The following is an 18,421-nucleotide window of genomic DNA, read 5'->3' on the forward strand; positions in this document are numbered from 1 at the left end:
CGAACACGAATTAAGCCAACATGATGAAAGTGGCTAGATGAAATTACCGTGTACCCTCAAGAACACTTTGCTTATCATAAGAGGCCATTTTGGCCTATCCTTTGCCTCAAAAGGATTGGGCTACCTTGCTGCACCTTTGTTACTACTATTGTTACTTGCTCATTTCAAATTATCTTGCTATCAAACTACTCCGCTACTTACAACTTTAGCACTTGCAGACATTACCTTGCTGAAAACCACTTGTCATTTCCTTCTGCTCCTTGTTGGGTTCGACACTCTTACTTATCGAAAAGTCTACAATTGACCCCATATACTTGTGGGTCATCAGCGGCCCAGCAACGGACTAGGTCGATGCCGGTCAACCCATTGGCTAGCAAAGCTCTTACTTTGGAAAAAGTGGCTCTGTACTTGGCCCTGCAGCGGTCATGAGCCAGTCTGGAAGGGGATGTCTTGGGTTAAGCCGGTCCTCGTGGAAACCTGGCAGAGGGTTCTCATCAGATGGAGAAGTGTCTTGGCAATAAAACCAAGTTTGGTTCTAGTCCTTGGGATGACTAGGAAGTGTGGCTGTAGGAAAAACTGCATCTCTTTGATGTTTGATGGAGATTCTGCCAAGTTCTAGGCTGGGTCCGTCTGTGAACTCGTTCTGGCGGTTCAAATAGAAATACTCTCAAAAGAGTTCAAAGTTGGGTTCTTCTTGAAGGTATACTTTGCAAAAAACTTGGGAGTTGAAGATATTAGACACAGAATTGGGTCTGATGTCCTGAGGATGGAGCTGAAAGAAATGTAGTACATCCTGGAAGAACTTTGACCCAGGCAGGGAGAAGCCCCGGTTTATATGATCAGCAAATATTATGACCTCATTATCCTTGGGTTGAGGTCTGAGTTCACCCAGCTCTAGAACCCGCCAGTGGATGGTCTCTTTGGCAGCCATGATGCCAGTCTTAACATACTCCGTAAGCATTTGCTCCGTCACAATGGAGGGAACCCAGTTGGAGGCAGTGATAGTCTTAGTCATATTTTGCCTAAAAAGAAAATAACAATGAATGATAAACCGCCTAATTATGATGATGGATTGTTATGGAGAGTTAAAAGCATTGTAAGCCGGCGAGGTGTGGCCGGATCTTGGTAACGTTGATGAGTGTTGGCAGTTTAAAAGGATTCGGATTTAAGCCGGCGGCGTATCTAGCGGGTTACGGATTGATACATAAACCGCCATGGAGGGCTAATGGTATCCGGCGGGTTATGGTCTATCTCATATGTTACCCGTACAATTGCAGTTCACAAATATCCATGGGCCTATGAGTAAAATTTTGCTAAGTGCTGAACAAACAAGTTTACAGATCAGTTCTATTACTTTGGATCTACATCAGTTCAAAAAAAGAAAATTTAAAGCTGAAGTTGCAGCAGTAGAAGAACTCATGTGCTCGGATGGAATCTTATACAGAGAAGGTGTTTCTTACGATTGGCAAGGGATGCTAAACTACTACCGCGCGACCTCAGTATCATATTCAGATCAAACTACACGATCTAGAAGAGGAAGATGAGGAACAATGAAGAACACCGATGAACGGAGAAAACCCTAATGCAGATCTGTCACACACGGAGATGAGTACATACTGATGCTGCTGGACAGCAGAGGTGCGCTGCAGTTCTTTGCTCCGGTTAGGTCGATGCAGCGGCCGGAGTTGAGGCGGTTGGTGAAGATCGATGACGGTGGAGCTCGAGCTTGCTGAGGCGCCACAAGGAGGAAGACAAATACGAAGGGGTAAGGGTGAAAAGTGAAAGGAAAGACCCCCTGCCCCTATTTATAAGGAAGTGGATAGATAGCATGCGTGGGAATCAAGGAGGCCAAAAAATGATTATGTGGCTATGTGAACGCCTCAATTTTTGGGAGGTCCATTAAGATAAAAGATCTTTTAAGATATCCCGAGCTTTGTGTGAAGTTAATGTGCAATGACGTCATGGCGGGTTAACACAATTCTAAAATGTGACGTCATGGCAAGGAATTGATAAGAAAAGATTCTTCTAAGTCAAGTGATGAAGATCGATGTGAACAAGTTCAAATCAACCAGGGGCCTAATGTTGGGGTATAACTATTGGGTATGACCCGCCCAGGAGGGGTCGGGTCATGCCACTAGTAACTTAAAGATGAAGAGGCCTGTTAAGGTCCAAAAGAGATGAAGATGGCGGTTCATGAAGCAAGCCCGTTGGAGGCCCAAGAACTAGAGGCGGCTAGAGGCCCAAAGGGATGAGCCGGCATATGTTTAACTTTTATTGTAAGGCAAGTTTAGTTAGAAACCGAGTCGGTCGCGCTTGTGTGAGCCGACCGAGACTCTGTAAGCCACCGGGTATCCACCTGTATATAAAGGGGTGACCCGGCGGCGGGTTAACAACAGAATGTTCTGCTCGAACTTAGGAGATTTCAAGGATCATCGACTTCGAGCTGAGTTCTATCACATCCAGCGTGAACTTGCCCAAATCATCATGAAGGAGGTCGTCGAAAAAACATGGATGTTCTACAAAGAAGGGCAAATGTCGCGGGAAGATGTCCGAACACGCCTATCGGCTCAGCGTCTTGACATGAAGCCTTTCACTAAGCTCGGGGACTATCTCCCTGACTTGGATGGATGGCACGACATGTTGGGGTGATTGACGATATATGACAATGTGTCCGTTTAGTCCATACTTTCTCTATAATGAAACTTTGAGTTATACACGACGAAACTTTATTTGTGATGTAATTAAACCGTCCTCCTCAACTAGCGAAGATCACTCTAGTTAGGGCATTTTGGATACAATGAACTTTGTTATTTATGCTTATGATATGTTGCTTCTATTTTTGCCAAGTCTGTCTCCTTCTGTTGCTCAACTATATATGTTGCATATCATCGACTCATATGCAAGTGCATAGATCATCGATGGCGAAGAAGTGCTACGCCAGGAGTATACGACGAGTGGTCGGAGTGTCATGCCAGGGTGTATCGATTTTCGAGCGACAACCACTAGTTAGTTTAGGTTCACGCTAGTGCGAGAGAGGGATACGAACTGACCCCTCAAGAAGTACTACATTATATATGATGAGACATGTCATGTAACTTGTATAGCTATATCGTGATTACGATGTGATGACATGATTTGTGTTGGATGATATGATGAGACTATTATGTGTATGATATGATGAGCATATTGCATGTTTATGATATGTCATGTCTAAAGACAGTTGACTCTACGAGTTTGGACGCCCTTCAGCTGCAGGTGGAGCCGGCCACGTCCATCTCTACCGCATTCACTGGTACGACTGGTCCGGCCCCTCTTCAGACAATGACCTCGTCGTTCGAGCCTGTGGTTGAGATTGTCGGGGAGGGGGTTGCTACTCCACCATCATCCCCTTCACCGGCAGTAGAGCAGGCGCCACAACCTCCAATGGGGATGACACCTACACGACGGAGTAGTCGGCATTCTGTTGCCGACGACGGTTCTATGGACACAGATGAGGACTCTTTGGCCAAGGCTATGCGGCGTAAGGCAGCGCAAAACCTCGACAACCAAGGTATTACGTCGTCACCCAAATCCTTTTTAGATTTTTCTAATACTGCCATCGTTTCTAAGTTAAATAAAGTGGGTGTCAGTCTTGGAAAGAATGAGAAGGATATTTCTATTTCGACTAACGCTTTGAAACATGTGGAATATGACCGATTAAAAGTTACTCCACGTGTTTCTAGCAAGTCTTATGTCTCCTGTACTGATGAGGAAGAGCTGCATGCCACACCAGATGGTCAGCTACTCTCTCATTTAGTAGGGGCGGTTTCGGACGTGGGTCTAGATGAACCCGGGCTTAGTTCATTGATTGAGCTTACAGCATCCGGACATAAATCAAAGACCACACATTCAAAAAAAGATAGTAAGTCCCATAAGAGGGCAAAGTGTTCTAAATCTCATATTGTTTCCTCATGAATGGAATGTTTTTTAATAGCAGAGGTCTTCGTGACTTGGCTAAACATTTATTCATTGCAGAATGTAATAGGGAATACAATTTAGATTTTTTGGCTATCTCTGAAACGGGTAGACGTGATTTCTCAGTAAGTCTGCTTAACCGTCTTTCTGGCGGGATAGACTTTACTTGGGTTTCGCGACCACCTAGAGGTCGTTCTGGGGGCATTTTACTTGGCGTAAATACAGGGACTATGGATGTTTTGGCTAGTTCGAATGGCGAGTTTCATGTTAAACTCCATATTCGCAACAAGGCCGACAACTTCACATGGACCCTCGTCGCCGTGTATGGGGCAGCCCAGGATGAGTTCAAGGCCGATTTTCTTCGTGAATTGGTTAACCTGGCGAAAGATAATCCCTATCCCATTCTTATAGGTGGGGATTTCAACTTGCTTCGATTTCCAAATGAGAAAAGCCGTGGTAGGTTCGATAATCATTGGCCTTTCCTTTTCAATGCTGTCATCGACAGTCTAGATTTGCGAGAGGTTTCTATGATTGGAAGACAATTCACATGGGCGAACAGTCTTCCGGAACCGACATATGAGAAACTAGATCGCGTTTTAATGGATACCGAATGGGAATCAAAATTTCCTATGGTTTCTGTTCGTGCTCTACCTCGTATCGAGGCTTTATCAGACCACGCACCCATTCTTCTAACTACTGGGTTGCCACGACCACAACATAGACGCAATTTTAAGTTTGAACTTGGGTGGTTGCTTCGGGATGGCTTCCATGACATGGTCAAGGAAGTGTGGGAGAAACCAGTCGCCGGGCCTACCCCAATACACAGATGGAATAACAAAATGCGTGCATTACGTAAATTCCTTGGTGGTTGGGCCAGGCATACGGTGGGTATCCTCAAAAAGGAGAAGCTTCGTCTTTCATCTATCATTGATGAATTAGAAGCTTTGGCAGAGGTTAGACCTCTATTTGAGCATGAAATTGAGATCAAGAATCATTCAAATGCACAGATAGCAAACATGCTGCGTGAAGAGGAACTCAAATGGTACCAACATTCTAACTCGCAATTTATCCTGAAAGGTGATTCGAATACTAGATATTTTCATGGAGTCGCCAATGGCAGACACCGAAAGAAAATTATTCATTCCCTACAACAGGATGAGGGAGTGATTGAGGGGCATGAGCAACTTAAATCTTATATCACTAATTATTATAAAAATCTGTTCGGAGCCCCAGAGGAAGGAAACTTCTCGATGGATGAGACCCGAACAGATGACATCCCTCGGGTCTCTGATGAGGAAAACAACCTTCTAACAGCCCCATACTCTGAGGAGGAAGTTAGAAAGGCAGTTTTCCTAATGGAGCATAACAAAGCCCCGGGTCCGGATGGTTTTCCTGCTGAGTTCTATCAGAAATTCTGGGAAGTCATCAAACCGGATCTCCTACTTTTGTTTACCGACCTACATGCTGGCCAACTAGAATTGTTCCGCTTAAACTTCGGTGAGATTATTTTATTACCTAAGGTTAATGAGGCTGAACGGATACAACAATATAGACCTATTTGCCTCCTTAATATTAGTTTTAAAATATTCACAAAGGTTGCGACTACTAGGCTAAATTCGGTTGCTGAACATGTGGTTCGGCCTTCACAGACAGCTTTTATGCAAGGCAGACACATCCTAGATGGAGTTGTTATCCTTCATGAAACAGTCCATGAATTACACCGGAAAAAGTTAAATGGGGTGGTACTCAAAATAGACTTTGAAAAGGCTTATGACAAAGTCAAGTGGCCTTTTCTTCAACAGACTCTCAGAATGAAAGGATTTTCTGAAGAGTGGCGTGCTATGATCCATAGCTTCGTTTCTGGAGGTAGTGTTGCCATTAAGGTCAATGATGATGTTGGACACTATTTCCAAACGAAGAAGGGATTGCGACAAGGTGACTCGGTATCGCCCATGCTATTCAATATAGTGGCGGATATGCTAGCAGTCATGATTGAGCGTGCCAAGGTTGATGGCCAAATTGATGGGGTAGTAAATCATCTAGTTGATGGTGGTCTCTCTATACTTCAATATGCCGATGATACGATTCTCTTCATGGATCATGACCTCGAGAAAGCGAGAAATCTGAAACTAATTTTATCAGCATTCGAGCAACTCTCGGGTCTAAAGATCAATTTTCATAAAAGTGAATTGTTTTGCTTTGGCGAGGCTCAAGACGAGGCCCACCTGTACGCTCAACTGTTCGGATGCGGGTTGGGTCAGTTTCCCATCACATATTTGGGGATACCGATACATTATCGGAGACTCACAAATGCTGAATGGAAACACTTCGAGGAGAGACTGCAAAAAAGACTTAGCAGTTGGAAAGGTAAACTGCTGTCTCTGGGTGGAAGATTGGTACTCATAAATTCAGTAGTTAGTAATATGGTACTATATATGATTTCCTTCTTCCAGTTACCGAAAGGAGTTTTACATAGATTGGATTATTTCCGATCAAGATTCTTTTGGCAAGGAGATAGCGAGAGTAAGAAATATCGACTAGCTAAATGGAGTGTGGTTTGCCGTCCCAAAGACCAAGGCGGGTTGGGCATTCATGACCTTGAGGTTAAGAATAGGGCCCTCCTCGGCAAATGGTTGTTTAAATTACTAACGGAAGATGGTGTATGGCAAACCCTCCTAAGGAGAAAATATGTGGGTTCCAAGGCGATATCCCAAGTATATTGGAAGCCTGGGGATTCCCACTTTTGGGCAAGTCTAATGGCTACGAAGAAATATTTCTTCTGCTATGGATCCTTCTCGATTAAGGACGGCTCGGAAATTAGATTCTGGGAGGACAAGTGGCTAGGAAATGCCACACTCCGGGAACAATATCCGGCTCTATACAACATTGTACGCCACAAAGGTGATACTATCGCCACGGTAATGGAATCATTTCCACCAAATGTGACGTTCAGAAGGGACTTAATTGGACCCAGACTCCAATCGTGGAATATCCTGCTCCAACGGTTGTCCACGGTGCAATTGTCACATGGGTCTGATGTATTCCGATGGAACCTCCATGGGAATGGACAATTCTCAGTGGATTCTATGTATAGAGCGTTAATTCAGTCCGATGTGCCAGTTGTTAATAACAAGAAGATCTGAAAGATGAAGATACCTCTTAAGAATAAAATCTTTGCATGGTATCTTCGTCGCGGAGTCATTCTTACTAAAGATAACCTTATTAAGAGGAATTGGCATGGAAGCCCGCAATGTGTATTTTGTCACCATGAGGAGACAATAAAACATTTATTCTTTCAATGCAAATTGGCTCGTTCTATATGGTCAGTCATCCAAATAGCTTCTGGCTTGTATCCTCCCTGTAGTGTTGCTAATGTATTTGGCAACTGGTTACATGTGATTGATCACAGGTTTAGAACTCTTCTCAGGGTGGGAGCGCTTGCCATTATTTGGTCGCTTTGGCTATGTAGAAATGATAAGGTTTTTAACGATAAAAGTACTTCTCTATTGCAGGTTATCTACAGATGTACCGGGACTCTTCGTTTATGGTTCTCTCTACAACGCATGGAGAATCGAGACCTGTTTACGGAGGTGTGTACACGATTGGAGGCTACGGCGAGGGATACTTTTACCCAACATGGGTGGCAGCATGATCTAAGGATTGGCCCCCCTCCATATTAGGCGTTATACGGACTCTACATGTTTCGTTGTAATTCGCCTTTCTATTTTTATTTTGTGTGAGAGGATCTTATTTGGCTGTGTGCATCTTAGTCATGCAGAGGCCGGGTGTAATGCTTAAATCTTTTAAGTAATAAAGCGCCCCTTTTCGAAAAAAATATATTTATGATATGATTATAATATTATATAAAACCTATACAGAAACATCGCAAATACGCAGCAAAAAAATATATGAGAAAATATAGTAGTAGCGCTCTTTAGCCCTGGACAGGAAAAAGCTACTGCTAAAGCATTTAGCAGTAGCGCTGGTTGGGAACGCGTTGCTGCTAAGTAGGTATAGCAGTAGCACATGTTAAACAACGCTACTGCTAAATGTTAGCTGTAGCGTCGTATCAATAGCGCGGTACCCTGCGCTACTGATAGCCCTTAGACCCGTGCTACTGCTAGGCATTTCCCTGTTAGTCGAATGTCACTAAACACCATTATTGTTAGTTCAAAATCTGTTTACTATACCATAATAACCCAAATACCCGTGGACCAACATGTTAGCTCTTCCTCTATCTCACTATGATAAAGCTTAGGTCTCACTCGATTCCCAACCGCGCTCTTATTTTTTCTCTAAAGTTATTTGTTTGCTTACTCCTGACAAGTGAGGCCCACACTTATCATTGTGAGACAGAGAGAGCTGGCATGTAGGTCCAGAGATATTTTGGTCATACAACATGGTCAACGGGTTTGACCTGCTCCCCTAAAAAAACGGGTCTGACCTGCCAGTGTCAGTGACTAATTGGATTTTGAGCAAACATCTAATGAAATGATGGCATTTCTTAGCTACATAATGGCACTTTTGAGCAAACGTCTCGATATTTTTTGACCAGTTACTAGTAAATGTGCACGTGCAATGCACGTGCAATGCACGTGTAATCTTAATCCGGCTTCAAGATATACCTAAGTCTTAATCTGCGTGCGTTGGTAATGACGCTTAATAACTGTTGAATGTGTGCACACAAGGCTGCTTTTGGTTTAGTTTTACGAAGCCTGATTTGGGTTAAGTTTTTATTGCATACAGGCTGCTTTTTTGTTGAGTGAAACATGAATCAATCTTCTCCAGAAGAAATGAAGAAAGCAGAGATGAAAGACCTCTGGCCCGGCGGCTATGTGTTTGACATCGGCGTGTCCCCTGATGGCGGCGCTGACGACCTAGGTCCAATGGATACGTACGGGCAGGCGGTCCAGGCAGTGTCCATGATGGTCCAACGACCCGATGCCAACGGACGGCCATGCGGCGTCCCTGGCAGGTCCGGTCGGCCAGGCGGTCTAGGCGGCGTCCCCGACAGCCGGCGTCCTTGAAGTTGCGATGTTGTCGCTACAGCCAAGGCCACACAAAGGCGATGGGTAGAGGCGGCACAGAGATGTGAGAGGCGGCGTCCTTGAAGGTGATGCGGGTTGAGACGATGGGAGCGGCGTGCGTCGCTGAAGCGAGATGATGGGGCGGCGCTGGGGCGGTTCGCTGTGGCAGTTTCTTTTCATGTAAAAGGGTACTAATGAAGGGGATCGCACGATGGTTCCCTGTGTCAGTTTCCTTTCATGTGTAAGGGTACGTAAGAAAGGGGATCGCACGACGCTTTGTTGTGGAAGTTTCCTCTCGTGTGAAAGGGTATGTAAGAAAGGTGATCGGGGAGAGAAAGGATTAATTAGCACTAAATGTGTTTAGTACTAAACGTGTTTAGTTGCTCACCACTAGGACAATAAGGACTGTCGGATTAACGCTAATGGATGATCGAGATCGGTTGGATCTGCCCCACTGGGTCTTTTTATATTGGTATAGATATAGATATAGATATAAATATATATAAACAAAACTGACTAGCGGAACGGCATAAATAATACGAAAAAACTAACGTCCACACGTGTGGCATCTTGCACATCGCCCACACGCCTTCATCGTCACTCATTTTGTCACGTATGAATAGATGACATCAGCAAAAATCTTTTTGGTTTTTGGCTTAAAATGTTTTATCTCCTAATTAAGAAATCAAATTAAAATATGTTTTCATCATTAAATCTGTCTCGACAAGATCTTCAAAACTAGTTCAACGAATTTGTTTTGCCCAAAAATTGCCATGATATTTACACTGTATTTGCCATAGTGCTTAAACTAAAGTTTCCATGTGGCAATTTAGTTTGTAGAGCATGACAATTTTAGTTTTTTGATGATGGCAATTCCAGTACTTTGATCATGAAAATTACTTTTTGTATGAACCATGACAATTTTAGTTTATGGTTCATGGCAAGTCTAGTTTCTTAATTCCGTGTTTTATAATATGTCAAAATTTACTTTTAACTAGGAAAAAAAATAACAGAAACATATCATGGCAACTTCAGTGTCAACATCGCAGCAATTCATGTGCACTAGACATGGCAACTTTTAACCAAAAACAAAAATTCATCGAAATATATTGATATCAGATCTAGTTCAAAGATCTCGTCGCGAGGGATTTAATGGTGAAAACGGATCTTCAATCGAATTTTTCATTTAAGAGATAAAACATTTTAAAAACTAAAAATTCAAAAAAATTCCCACTTACATGCATGTGGTGACGTGGCGCAGTCCGTATGTTATAGGGCGCGTGGGTAGATTTGACTCCCACCACACATGTGGACGTTAGCGTTGATTGAAGCGCGCAACCACTGATGCCCTGTTTGGATTAACGTTTCTTTTTTGAATACACTTATAAAAAATACTACACACCTGCGCCCGTCGTTTCAATTCGGCCTGGAATTTGTACAGCGGCCAGTAGCTTACAGGTGTAAGTTATACCCCTCCGTATTGAAATACAACACGGCCTGAGTGGTGAAAAAAAAAGGGCACCCGTCAGCACCTCACTTGGGCACCTCCGTCCCTCTCCTTGTGCACTGTTCGATTCCGTCCCACAAAAGTCTCTCGCCTCCCTCAATCCCCTTCGCCCCGCGTCGCCGAAACCCCCGCCTCCTCCGACGGCCCCCTCCTCTGCCCGTTCCTCACGCCCTTGAAGCGCCGGCCTGATGCGATTCCGTCCCTCGCTGTAATCAAGTCCTAGCCCGCTTCGATTATCGGCTCTCCGTGGGCAATCGAGAATTCCGCCGGCTATTTCTTCTCCAATAACCTACCCAAGGTATCCCGAGCTAATGCTACTCCTACTACCCGTCTGTTTCCACCAAAAATAATTCGGGGGTTGAGCTCAATCATCGGATTCGACAACATTTCTCCACTGATACGATCGATCCTCTCTCGCACGGCCTGATTTGCCTCCGTTGGTAGGTATCGTTTCCAGGAGCCCTGCCCCCATAGTAGCCAAGAGGCCGGCGTCGGGGGCCGATTTGCTGCTACTTTTGAGGAGTTGGTACCCTGTCGGTGGCCCGTTGGCTGCAGGGTCTTGGTTCGTGGAGTTCTTTTCAGGGCTTTTCTTGGGGGGGTCATGGGAGCTTTCTGCTCGTGTTTGCAAGCCGATTACTCCGACCACCATGGCAACCAGACTTCTGGTGCGTTTAGGAACTGCATGTGCCTCAGGTGTTTTACCCAGCAGCTGATCAACGCTGTAAGTCTCGTCCCCGTTGCTTGGTGTGATAAAGATTAGTTTGTATGGCTGACTTCTAATTTTGGTCCTAGAAGATCACAATCTTTTAACGTCCAAGTACACATCCTTCTGTTTTCTGTTAAGCACAATCCGATGTGCAGAAGTAATTAAGCATCTGCATTGGATATCATTATACTGATTTTGATGGTAACAATGTGCTCTTCTGTCGGATTACATGGAGTCTCGGGCAAGATTTATCTCATTGTACGAGCACAAGAAAGAACAAATCAACAAGTATCTAGTTCACTACTGTCGCCTTGTTTATACACAACCTTTAGTTCTCTAGTAACTAGCCTTTTGCGGTGAACACCTGGTGTGAATGATAGCTGATAGAAACCAAAAACATGACACAACGATTGCAAATTGTTTCTTGTTCCACTCACCTGCTGAATTTTCTGTCTGTTGTAATAAGTTAATTACTTTAACATGAATTGAGATTATACAGGTACGAAACCATTACATTTGTATCTCCTTTTTTCAGTACACTGTTTTATTCCGAGTTGGAACGGTCCACTCTGTTTCTCAAGCTATAGAAGCCACCCCGCTTGATTCATCTGAAAGTTCATTCGATACATATCGTTCACCTCCAAGACCACTGCCATATGATGATCCTAGATTCTCCCCTCCTCTGCGCGACTGGTTTGCATCAAGGCATGATCCTTCAAGCCATTCACCAGAGGAATCAGAACCACTCAGACCAAATTATGATGAGGAAATGGAAACGATGAGTTCAGTCGACAAGCCAAGTAAAACAAACTATGACACAAAAATGAAAAGAAGCAGCTCTGCTTATGGAGATAAGTTGTCCCGAAAGGAATCTGGAAATTATTTCACCTACTTTTCTCCATCTACTGAAGATGAAGATGTCTGCCCAACATGTCTTGAAGGTAATGCTCACTAACTTTCAGTATGTTAGTCTACCAGGAAGATGTCGAGTGAGTTTTGTACAGCGCATTTGTTTCATAGAGTTAGCAAGACTTGAAGTAGAGCAGTCTAGAAACAATAAGCATTAGTTATGTTATATTGCATGACTGAATATGATTCATCTTTTTGAACTTCTGTGGCACTAATTTAATTTCTTGGGTAACCCAATCATTCTATACATATTCCGTTGTTTTAGAACACCGTGGATGTTAAATAAATTTTTCAAATGTGTCATAAATTTATGTTTATGCTGGTTAATTGAAATAAACTCCCAAATCAGATAACCTGATAGACCATTACCTATCTAAATTGCAGATTATACTTCGGAGAATCCTAGGATAGTAATGCAGTGCTCACATCACTTCCACCTTGGCTGTATCTATGAGTGGATGGAAAGAAGTGAGGCATGCCCTGTTTGTGGAAAGGTAACTTGGTTTTAGCTCTTTGTCCCAATGATATATCATTACTATTTCCACTAGCTAAGTGTCCGTGCGTTGCCACGGATTAACAAATATATATATACAAAGAGAAAATTCATGTGACATGAGAGTCAAAGGTCATTTCTATGGGATGATATCTCATGGTCATGATCTAGTAGATACATACATCTCGTCATTGTCTTTCTTCCACACTCCATGTCTGAGCTACCACGCGACATTCGACTTCCTTCTCCCACCATGCATGCTTTTATCTCCTATTTCTCCTACCTTTACCTTACACGACAGTACCAAGTTTCTTGTCCAACTATCATAATCTTCTCCGGTAGGGCACCCCCTTAGATTATTACTGACTTGTACATGTTGCAAATAAGATTAACGAAAATGGATACTAAATTTCTGATGAGAAATGAGAATTCAGGGCAATATCTTCCCAAGACAATAATAATTCCAAGACAATCTTTTTATACCTTCTGTCAACATTGGGACACACATTCCACACAATAAGCATGCAATGATGTTGATACTTGATTAATTGTCATTATATGTCTACAGTAAAGATAACTTTACTCAAAACCGCCTATCTTAGCCAAATCAACAAATCTCTCTCATTAATGCAATTTTCTTTAGAAAACAAATAATAGATTCTTGCCTATCTTAGCCAAATCAACGGATCTCTTTCATTAATGCAATTTGCTTTAGCAAACAAATAATAGATTCTTTCCTACCTTAGCCAAATCAACGGATCTCTCCCATTAATGCAATTTGCTTTAGCAAACAAATAATAGATTCTTTCCTACCTTAGCCAAATCAATGGATCTCTCCCCGGTTCGCTGGGCGCGTTTCGGTGGGTGGGCGTGGGGGTGGGGGTAATTTGATGGAAATAAACCGGTTGAAAATAAACCGGTTGAAAATAAACGGATCCTGTCTCACTCTTCACTTTCTTTACAATAAACTTCAGAATAGCAATCTTGGCGAGTGATCTCGACGGGGTTCAATCGGCGTGGCGCACCGCTGATTCTTCCAGGAGTGGGTGCTGAGAGGAAGGATCCCAAACCTCCATTGTCAATCGGCCAGAGCTGCATCGTCCTTTGGATCAGAGCGTGGACGGGATCAAGACGGTAGGGTTTGAGGAATTTGTAGGACATGAGGGTTTATGGTTGGCAGCACGACAACTCACCCATATCTTGGCAGACGGCAGGCCCGAGGTGCGGTCGTGTTCATGCTTCGGGAGCTGCCACATGCTGTCCTCGCCGCCATCAGCGACACCACCGCCATCGCCTGTTGCCACCACTTCAGCGCTACGAGCGTGGGACCGAGGGACGAAGGGAAGGGAAGGAAGTGAATTGACGTACCTATGTTTGGTATATATCACACGAGGAATCAAAACTGGATGCACGTGAAAGCATAGAGATGGGAGAGGAGGACAGAGGAAGGGAAGGGCAAGAGGAACCTGAGGATGTGCGATGAAGGAGCGATGCCAAAACATCACAAAGGGGGACCCGTAGCTCGTCACGTAGCGCGGCCGCCTCATTGCCGGCTGCCACCCCGCGCTACCGCCTCCGTGCGCAGGTTCCGTTCGTGGAGCGTGAGGAGCGCATGACCTGCCTTCACCGCGGCCTGGTCCTCCCCACTATTGTGAAGCTCGCCCGCATCGCCGCCCCAATTGCTCAGGATGACGGATGAAGATCCTGCAACAGCGACGTGGGTGAGGGATGCAGCCGACGATGGAGGGATGATTTTCGTGGCTAAACCCTCCCTATCAAAATAACTACTTAAAAAAGGCAAAGATCGATGCATTAGGAAAATTAGGATTTGGAATTGATTGTCATAAAACAAAATTTTATTAATTGATAACGTGCTATCGGTACATGCCCGTTTATAACGTGTCTAGTTAGGAAACTTTGGAAAAGTTAGGAAAGTTTTTATTGTGAGGGTAAAAAAATCAATGTGAGGAGATATGGTGGTGGGATATGAGACGAAAATAAACCGGATGAAAATAAACCAGACGAAATATAACCAGACGAAAATAAACCGTGGACGCAATCCTATCAACTGCTCCATTAGGAGTAGAGATATGCTGTTACACTTTGTTCTACTATGAGGTCAGTAGTCCATATCTACTTTGGAACAGTGTTGACATTACAGGACATGCTTTTGCATTTTACTTATTTTAGGTGTTGTATTTCTGTGTTTTAATTGGGGAGGACTCTAATTACTTTATACAATGAATGTGACGGAGCATCTGGTTATTCGTTGAAGTTTGTTCAACAGGGTGTAACTTGATTTCTTAGTACCATTGTGGTGGGGTGTTGCACTTTATCCTTCTACGAGATTCAGTAGTCCAAGTTTACTTTGGAACGGGTGTGGACATTGCAGGAAGTGTGTATTACTTCCTTTAGGTCATTATTAGGTGATGTATTATGTGTTTAAATAGGGCCAACTTTTAATTGCATTATGCACCATTTCTACTAGTTTGTTACTTTACTTTATTTTCCCTAAATTCATGATATGAAACTACAGTTACATGATTAACCTACTATATTCATGTAGTGTTCAGATCAACATTCACCGCAAACATGTAGTTAAGGTTGAAAGGACATTAGGCTTAAACTGTCCTGATTGCAGGTTCCACACGCGGAACCTGAAAGCAGCTATATCGCCACAACACTAATTTTAGGAAGTTAATATTAGATAGGTTGTTAATAGTTCTCATGCATCCGAATACCCAAAAATATGGCGGCTAATAGTCTGGGATTTCTCAGTTTGTTAACCTCCTCATGACCCAAGGCATGGTGCGTGTGAGGCAGCTTACTGCGGGCCTGGTTTATACTTGCATAATTATACAGGGACTATTAAGCCTCTTCGGCTAGGATGATCGGTATTTTTCCTGGGAAGGGAAATTTAACATCTACATTGGACAGATACAGAAAGCAAGGAGTGTTGTTTGGGGCTGAATAATTTCTACCTAATTCTGATGTTAAGTCTTGAAAATTTTAGAACTAACATTCGACAATTGCATTTTGTGTTCAGCAAGCTGGTTTTGCTGATTGATTTGATGCAGTCAAAAACTCTGATAGATGTATATTGCTGTCATCGCAATCTATTTCACTGCATGTTTTCCTTGTATCGACTCTTAACTGATTTCTTCTCCATCGTGATCCTGTGCAGAAAATGGAGTTCAACGAGACGACTTAGACCTCAGACTGGAGCAAGTTTAACATCTCATATGGGAACCTGAAAATATAGGTACCTAGTCCTGCAAATACTCTGTAAATACACCTTTGTAAGTATTGAATCAGCAGGGTGCTATATTTAGTATACTGGAATTCTTGATATGTTGGAACGGTGCATATAAACATTTCTTTCTTTTATTTTTCTTCCAAATGGCCGGCAGGGGAAACTTGTTCCCCTTGGTTTGTGCCTCAGCGCTGTTGCGAATGTTTTGATTCTCAAGTGATAGTCACTGGGAGGCTGTAAGTTGATGATATTTGTTAATATAATAATCATATGAATCCCATGGTTCTCTAGAAATCTCTTGTTTCTTGCTATAGTGTTAGCTCCATGTCTGCTAATCGTGCCGGAGATAACCGTCCAGGAGATTATTTCAGACCTATGTCACATCTTTACAACACTCTAAACCTCCTACGGGCATGGACCGTCAAATCGCATCTGTTCGGACCATGCTCGCGTCCGACAACCTTCGCCACCCAAAGCCCTCTCCTTCGCCCGCACACTTTCGTGTATGAAGCGGTCAGCGCAACATTCATGCAGGCCCAGAGAGGATGTGATCTCTTATTGCAGTTGGCATTGAAGCAGCGTGCCGGGCCATAGTCATGCCGGTCCAAAGTGGATGCGACCTCTTTGGATTCGGCATTGACGCGGCGCGCCAGTTGAGAGCACTGCCCACGCTGCTTTTCGGTGCACGTGTCGTCTCCGTGTTCATTAAACATGTGTGATTGGTGAGGAACCTACTCCGCCGCTGCATATGACCGTCACCCGTTCGTCCGTTTGTCAACCACCATTAACCACTACGTCGCATGTCATGTTATTTGCCTGCTATTTAAAAGCCAGGTCTGACAATAGCCGCATCTAAGCTCCTCCATTCCCTATCTCCTCTCGGCACCGTACCCGCCATGGCCTCGAGCTCCAAAGCCTTGTGGGAGAGCCCGTCGACCGAACATAGGAGATTACCGGTATTGTCATCAGTTAGTAGTTCGGCAGATGGAGGAGCTTTGTGGGAGAGCCCGTCAACCGAACATAAAGAGATTACCGGTATTGCCATCAGTTAGTAGTTCGGCAGGATGGACGAGCTCTACAAAGGCGAGCGGCGCGAACGAGCCAATGAAAGGGGCAGCCGTCGACGAGTCGTTGCCACCATGCTCGCTGGCATCTTCCGGCATCACCATGGGCGAGGCGTGAGCTCACTACACAGACATGGTGTTGGAAGAGCGGCAGGCTGTGTTCCGACATGCGCAGGCCGACTAGACGTACAACCTCCGCTTCCTCGACGAGCACAGGCCCCCGGACGAGCAACTTACCGCTGGCATGGGCATCATGGCACACGCGGACATGGACGAGCAGGAGGTGCTGCTCCTATCCTACCGCGTCATCTGTGACATCCGCCACGAGCGACGGCGGCACCGCTTCCTGCAGGCAGAGAAAGAAGCCGCCTTCATAGAGATCGATTAGGCGGTAGATGAGTTTTACTAGGGCACCGAAGACGTCGCCAGCTCCACGTCGGCCGCACCCCGACGTCATGACGACAATGTCGGCACGTGCGCGGGCACCGCGACAGCGAGGAAGAGTAGAGCATGGGAAGGCGCCGGTGCTTGGGTCCCACGAAGGCCACCACTCCACTCCTCCCGGCAGGCAAGCGGTTAATCGACCAACGATGATGAGCCTGCCTAGCTGAGCTTCAACGAGCTTTAGGCCGACAGGGATGCGGTGCTGACCACTTTGGGCGGAAATGTGCAAGGGCGAAGGAGAGGGCTTTGGATGGGCCAGGGTTGTTGGACACGTGTTTGACAGCGGTACGGACACTCTCGAATCTCTTCTCCCTCATCTTCTCTTTCCATCAACTCAGCAAAACTACCTATTTAAAACCTTACAACCGATGTCAATCATCTTATTATACTTGGTCTTATTGAAGGCAAATGGTAAAGTACAAGAAATTAGGCAAGCTCCCACCACACACCAGTGAGAAGTAAACACCACACCGTCTCGAACGCACCCAATACAACTCCAAAACAAATGGGTTTGCCCTAAACTAACCAACAAAGCCGCGTCTCAACCAACACCCGACCACCTCCAAAGAGCAACGACTCCAAGGATCTCTCCTTGCCAATGCTGAGTAAATAGGCAAAATTTTGATTAATCTAATCCATGAAATGATCATGAACATGGTATTGACAGAATTAACGATAACGACATACTGAATAAGCACATACTATGCGAACAGTAGACACATCTACACATAATGCTAGTACGGTTAACACAGAAATAAGAAGGGGAGGGATAAACGAGTTATTCCCTCTAGTAGGCCAGGTAGAAGCCGCTGCGGTAGCGGTAGCAGTAGCGGCGTCCTTGGCGGCCTTCTTGTCGGCTTGAAGTTTCTCGGCAGCAGCAATCTCGGCGTCGTTGGACATGATGACAGTGAAGACGACACGAACGATGTAGAGGAAGCAGACAAACGGTGGCGAGCAGTCGCGTAGGAGACGCTCCCCCAAACCTAATCGCCCCTCTCCAAAGATCTGGAGAGGCGGGGTTTCGGAGACCTGCTCTCCCATTGACCGTGTATGTGGTGGGCACG

The 18,421-nt window shown here is 44.6% G+C and overlaps 1 protein-coding gene and 1 long non-coding RNA gene across 3 annotated transcripts; one reads left to right on the top strand and one right to left on the bottom strand.

Annotated features, from left to right (window-relative positions):
• Positions 1 to 10,536: 10,536 nt before the first annotated feature.
• Positions 10,537 to 16,143, top strand: LOC119295874 (E3 ubiquitin-protein ligase At3g02290-like). Its single transcript, XM_037574314.1, has 5 exons — positions 10,537 to 10,786; positions 10,933 to 11,209; positions 11,730 to 12,135; positions 12,488 to 12,597; positions 15,781 to 16,143. The coding sequence occupies exons 2-5, from the start codon at positions 11,090 to 11,092 to the stop codon at positions 15,805 to 15,807; spliced, it is 663 nt and encodes a 220-aa protein (XP_037430211.1). The 5' UTR covers positions 10,537 to 10,786; positions 10,933 to 11,089; the 3' UTR covers positions 15,808 to 16,143.
• LOC119295876 lies at positions 13,325 to 14,230 on the bottom strand. Of its 2 annotated transcripts, none has more exons than XR_005144426.1 (3): positions 14,063 to 14,230; positions 13,790 to 13,890; positions 13,325 to 13,688 (listed from the first exon to the last, which is right to left on the bottom strand). It is a non-coding gene; the product is annotated as an uncharacterized LOC119295876 (long non-coding RNA). The 2 variants fall into 2 exon arrangements; XR_005144425.1 differs by having other exon boundaries at positions 13,790 to 13,964.
• Positions 16,144 to 18,421: the final 2,278 nt, after the last annotated feature.

This window comes from Triticum dicoccoides, chromosome 4B, assembly GCF_002162155.2.
Source record: "Triticum dicoccoides isolate Atlit2015 ecotype Zavitan chromosome 4B, WEW_v2.0, whole genome shotgun sequence".
Taxonomy (NCBI): Eukaryota; Viridiplantae; Streptophyta; class Magnoliopsida; order Poales; family Poaceae; genus Triticum; species Triticum dicoccoides.